This window comes from Leptodactylus fuscus, chromosome 2, assembly GCF_031893055.1.
Source record: "Leptodactylus fuscus isolate aLepFus1 chromosome 2, aLepFus1.hap2, whole genome shotgun sequence".
Classification (NCBI taxonomy): Eukaryota; Metazoa; Chordata; class Amphibia; order Anura; family Leptodactylidae; genus Leptodactylus; species Leptodactylus fuscus.
Window position 1 is genome coordinate 69,138,988 of NC_134266.1, and position 6,000 is coordinate 69,144,987.

Genomic DNA, 6,000 nt, shown 5'->3' on the forward strand with positions numbered 1-6,000 from the left:
AACAGCATTCCCTGAGTACCATTTCTGCTTCACAGGTCATATATTGTCAGGTTTATTGGTCACATGACCTACCCAACTGCAGCTCTGTCCAACTCTTCAAACAGATGATTGATCAGGGGCCTCGGTGTCACAACCATGCCGATCTTTAATTGATGACTATCCTAATGATAAGTCAGCAATTATTTAGCCTGAAATCACTTATGATCTATGATGCTAGGTGTCCCTATCTCCACACAGCTTTACTGTTCAATACTGTATATAGTAGGGGAAAGTGGGGCTGCAGGGAGGTTTGGGCTCCTATCATGATAAATCGCTATGATACAAAGAGTCCCAGTTGCCTGACCACAATCAGTTCATGAAATGCAAGCAATACACAGTCATAATTTTCTGAACCATATTTATCGATGGCCATGGGGCTATTGACGTGTAGAGAGTAATTTGCCTGAGACTTACATCTGATACTAGTAAGACAAAGGAATGAGGGTTCTAAGAAATTGGGGATGATGTCCAAAGTAGTTACTCCCAGTGGGGAGCAGTTGGGGATTTCCAGGGTATATGAGAGGTAACATGTAAATAAGATGCAAAGATGTAACTAGGGGTTCAGCATATGGGAGGCAAACACATGAGAGTGTACCCCCAACCCAGATTTACCAATATTATACAGTGATAATATAGTGGTAAATATTGGGCTCTGCAGACCACTTACGTAAATACAGTACAGGAAAAATTTAGTGACTTTGAGGTGACATCTCTGACTGACACTTGTATTAATCATGCCTCTTGTACTGGATAAACTTTATTACTAATATACTGTATATCTCGGTCTCCGTTTACAATATTTGTGGACACCAGAAGTCTAACGCTCCAACATCCCCAACTGACACTTCAACTCTCAATCATGTGACCAACTCTATGCTATTCAATGGAGCTGTGGCCTTAGTAGAGGGGAGTCATTGACATCAAAAAAGTTGGAGCAGCTGCAGAGGAGACAGAGGAATGAGAATTCTGGCCTTCACAAAAGTGGTAAATGGAAACCAGGATATATATTAAAAATAAGCTTAACCAGTTCAGGGAATGCACTGGTAAGCTTTATTATTGATCAGGTAACCCATTTAAAGAGGACCTTTCATCAGATTGGGCACAGGCAGTTCTATATACTGCTGGAAAGCTGACAGTGCGCTGTCGGCTTTCCCGATCTGTGCCCCGAGTAAACTGCTATCGGTCCCGGTACCGTAGCGCTTTACAGTCAGAAGGGCGTTTCTGACACTTAGCCAGGGACGCCCTTCTGCCCAGCAGCGCCTATCGCGCTGTACTGTGGAGCAGGGAGGAACGCCCCCTCCCCTCCTGATAATACTCGTCTATGGACAAGTATTATCAGGAGGGGAGGGGGCGTTCCTCCCAGTACAGCCTGTGCCCAATCTGATGAAAGGTCCTCTTTAATATTGTCCCGAAGCCCCCTTAAATTGTTATTGCCCCTTATATTAATATTGCACCTAAATGAAAATAATAATATTACACTCACCTACTTTTTATCTCCTGATGCATGGGCCACTGTCTCCATTTTTTACTTTTTTGCATGCTGCAACCCAGTCAACTTCAGTCATGTGGCCTACAAAGTGCCAGAACCACAGATGAAATGCTCTGCATCCTGGCATGGATGGTGCAACGCAGTAACAGGCTCATCTTAGTCAGGGCACCTTGAACGCTGCATGGCCAAGGGGCTTGTGAGCTACAAGCTATGGATTATTAGTAGACACAAGCTTCCTCCTCTACCATGTATTTTAGCGGTATCAGTGTCCTGCATAGTATAGCCTGTGTTTTTAGCAGACCAATGGTGGGTCCCACAAAGTCAGTGGATCCTTCCTGCTGGTTACGCCTCTGGATAGTTGAGTATTGTACTGTAGCTAAGTGATAATATTTCTCCAAATGGGGACCACCCAGGCCACCTTGCTTTCTGTGAATGGGGGATTATGGTTTTGTTAAGAACAAAAAAGGTTTCCTCTTGTATGTTCTTGAAGTATAAGGGATAATCGACTTTATCAATTTCCTTCTACTCCATGCCACATAGGACATAGTCTTTTACATGACAGTTTGCTTGCATTGCTTGTATTCCATGAGTGTATGAAACAGGTATATGTCACCTATCAGCATGGTGCAATATCCCTTGTACACCATTCATACAATCAATGGTCCCTGCATTCTGCAGGTTGAGCTGTGATGGGGAGTGTGTCTTCCCTACAGCAGTTCCCTAATATATTGTAATTGTTATAAGGTTTACTTTATAGTTACCCCCAAATATAATAGTTTATTAGTCTAAAATTGGTGCTTCATTTATTCAGATACCAATGAGACCTGATAGAAGTCAGATTGTCAGATACAATTGCTTTTTACAGAGCTTATATTTCATGAGTAAGGGCAGCAGGTGGAGGGTCACAACGTAACACCGTATAACACCCCCTTTACTCTCTCCCATAACAGACTCCACAGGAGCAGGTATGTGCTTACAAATCCTTGAGACTTGAAAAGCACTGGAATATCATATATTCTGGGATATTGCATGAGCATAGAAAAGTACAAAAACAAAACCTCTTAACACTTTATGGCACATGGACATAGTTGCATATTTCAGAGTTTTACATTTGGTACATATTTTAGGAGATGTTTCCTCTCATATACACCAAACAAAATGGCAAAACATGATGTGTGCAGTGTCAAAAGTCTACTTGCTTTTTGGCATTTAATAACTGATTATTTCATTATTTTACGCTTCCCATTTTTTCAGGTGAATCCCATATTACACTGTTGAACTCTGCTGAGAAAATCTGCAATCTTTTTTTTTTTTTTTTTTTTACATAGAGTTGAAAAACTCCTAAATATGTTAGAAGACATAAACAATGTCATAGATCCCACAAAATTAGGAACAGGGCACAGAATTATACGTGAATATGCAGTTCAACCCGCGACAACACTCCCCTCTAGAGGCCAGAGGGAGAACTAGTGTGAACCAGATGTTGACCACTGCGGTCCCACTTCAGTGGGTTCAGGACAGTGAAGTTCATACAGGTTCATTGTGCATATTGGATGCTCATTGATGACAGTTTAGGGATCAGTATCGTTGGTCGATGAAACATTGGATCAGCATAGCATCACTGTGTGGAAAACTATAAGTCTGATACCTTCTTCTTAGGTTTGTGTGCAGTAGGTGTATTCTTCTACTTGTTGTGTGGGCCCATATGTACCACAATTATGTACCGCCAATTTTTTACTTTATTTGGGAAGTAAATTGAGAATTGGCTGCCATATCCGATAATGTCCATACAACTCTCTCATTTTGTTGTTCAAGTTGTACGATTCAAAAGTTATATAGTTTGTGTTTTTTTTAAATATCATCCAATATACCTGGAATTAGTCTGTGTTGCTATTTTTGTCCATATAGCTGATCTTGGGTAACATGAGGCAACAGTGCACTCTGCCAGGAGAACACCCTGGGGAATTTGTATTCCCTACAGCAGCTCCCTATATAATTGTTGTTTTGCTTTATATTGGCTCTGAGATGACTTAAGGTGCTGCTTCTTTTAATCTGGTATCAGTGATACCTGACTGAATATGGCACTGACTTTGAGACACTAAATCAACCACAGGTCCTTACTGACTGGTGAATTAATGTCCAAAATACCCCCATCCTAACTCTGTCTGAAGCAAGGGCAAGTGGGGCGTCTCTGCTTATGGGCCAGTTAACCCTTACATATAATACAAATGGGTCCTCATTCAGTGATCCATGAACTCCAATATCTATATGTCCTTATTAGATTAGTATTTAGCGCAGAGCTTCTTATAGTACGCCATATATACAGAATTGCATCAATAATAGTATATATGTTGCATACTGTGGATCATTCCACATATGAAATCTCATTCCTCAGCATGTGTCATACATTAAGTACCATGAAGTCAAATGTTGCAATTTTTAGCATTTGATATTTAGAATCTTAATCCAAGATATAGTTCCTTATAGAAAAGCCTATTAGCCAAATATCCGATATGTCTATTAGGAATAATTGTATTTTCTCTATGTAGTCGCATGCATATGTAACAAGAACTGCTGATAGTTATCATAGTCATAAGAAGTTCAGCTTCATTAGAGGAGAATGCATCAGTTTCATCTCACTTACCTGCGATTTGAGTAACTTGCACTTGCGGATGCTGAATTTTGATCAGGGTAGTTGTGCTGCAGAGTGGATGCTGGGAACTGATACAAGAATCCAGTTCCACAGGTAAATCCCAACAAACTGGATAACCAGAGCAATACAAGAGGATATCTCATTGTTATAATTGGGGAAATAATTCCAATATGAGAAAGCAATGAACAAATCCAGTGCCAAGGAAGCTCTATTATACAGGGGGTCTAAGAACTGTAGAGCTGAACTGAGAACACAGGAACTGGTTACTCAAGGCATTCTCTGAACTAAAGTCCTTTAAATTTGGTAACGTTTGCTCCAGTCATTGAAAAGGGGGCTGTGACAATTCAGCGCTGCACTGAACTAACGCCATCTAGTGGTTCTTCTAGAAAATGTGCACTTATAACATGTAGATATCTGGGAAATGTAAATCAGGTAGGAAATATACAGTATGTGATCTTAGATACTTTTGTGTCAAAAAGAACCAAAGTACCATTAGAATGATACCTTTATTAGACAAATACAAATGTCATCTGCAAGCTTCAGAGCCCTGAGACTTCTTCATGCAAATAAATGACTAAGAAACATACAAGATTGAGAGCAGAAACAGCCACATGGCCCATCTAGTCTTCCCCTATATTAAAGAAGATCACAACATTGAAGGTATGTTAGCGGTGCATTGTGAGGTAGACTATGTTCACACAGTATGGCTGAGCACACTTTTTATTTTCTTTTTTCCTAGGAGTGGATCATAACATGGGAAAATCGCTCAGTAAATACTATTTTATGTTGAAAGAATTAATTGTCCAAATTATTTTTCATGTATGTGTGTCAGGATTCTATAATGTATCTGTATTAATTATTGATTTATGTGAGGACACATTATCTCATACCTCCCAACTTTCACAGGACAAAATGTGCGTGCAACAAATTAGCTCCACCCACTTCTAAATTGACTCATTCCCTTCCATTTCTCTTTGTGCTCCCAACACAGTACAATGCCCCTACAGTAACCTTAATATTATATGCCCGGTGAGAAGGTGACAGGCAGAGTGCTGGAGTCCAGATATATCGGCCCCAGGTTTCTGACATATGTGTGGTCCAGGTTGGATCTGGAGTAGGCCTCAGCAGAGGTGTAAACCCGGGGCTCATTACTGACCCAGTAAAGGCTGCAGCTGCTGCATTGCAGGGCAGTTCCATGAGGTGAAAGGAGGTGTATGGTTCTGTCCTGTAACCCTGAATCTGGTGAGACAATATTACTCCTGTTTTGTTCGTGTGGCTGCAAGTAAGCCACACATATACTTAGGTAAACTTACTGTTTAGTTAGTTGCTCAGACGAGCAGGTTTTTTTTTATTTATTTTGTTTTTGCCTGAAGTTAAGGCTGTATTTTGTTTTGCTCATTTTGTGCCTGATTTCAATGGGAGGTGGTTTTTTTGAGTCGGATTCTGACATAATTTCCGCATCAAAAACCAAAAACTCCCGTGTGAACGAGGTATTTGCAGATGACCATGCTGCAACCAGCCTCCTGTGAATTAAAAGCATGGGCTGCACACAGGGGAGTAAGAGCCACATAAGCACGGGCCGTGAAATAGGACAGGAATAGGACCTGTCCTATCTGATGAGGCTTGGACTGTCCGCCTGCACACAGGACTGTAAAAATCACCATCCGGTGTACGGGCCTATAGAAAAGAATGGGTCAGTGTACATGGATAGCACACTGACCCACACCACAGTCATCTTCAAGAGGCCTTAGGGAGAATGGAGGCAGAGAATAAGCAATTACAGACTTGCTAGCGGCTAATCCACCGCATTGTACAGTGA

At 41.0% G+C, this 6,000-nt stretch overlaps 1 protein-coding gene across 1 annotated transcript in view; it reads right to left on the reverse strand.

Moving 5' to 3' along the window:
- COL26A1 (collagen type XXVI alpha 1 chain) overlaps positions 1-4,391 on the reverse strand; it is a 294,628-nt gene extending 290,237 nt beyond the window's left edge. Inside the window, exon 1 of the mRNA XM_075263962.1 lies at positions 4,173-4,391. Coding sequence (XP_075120063.1) covers positions 4,173-4,324 — 152 coding nt within the window. The 5' untranslated portion in view covers positions 4,325-4,391. The remainder of the gene's footprint in view (positions 1-4,172) is intronic.
- Positions 4,392-6,000: the final 1,609 nt, after the last annotated feature.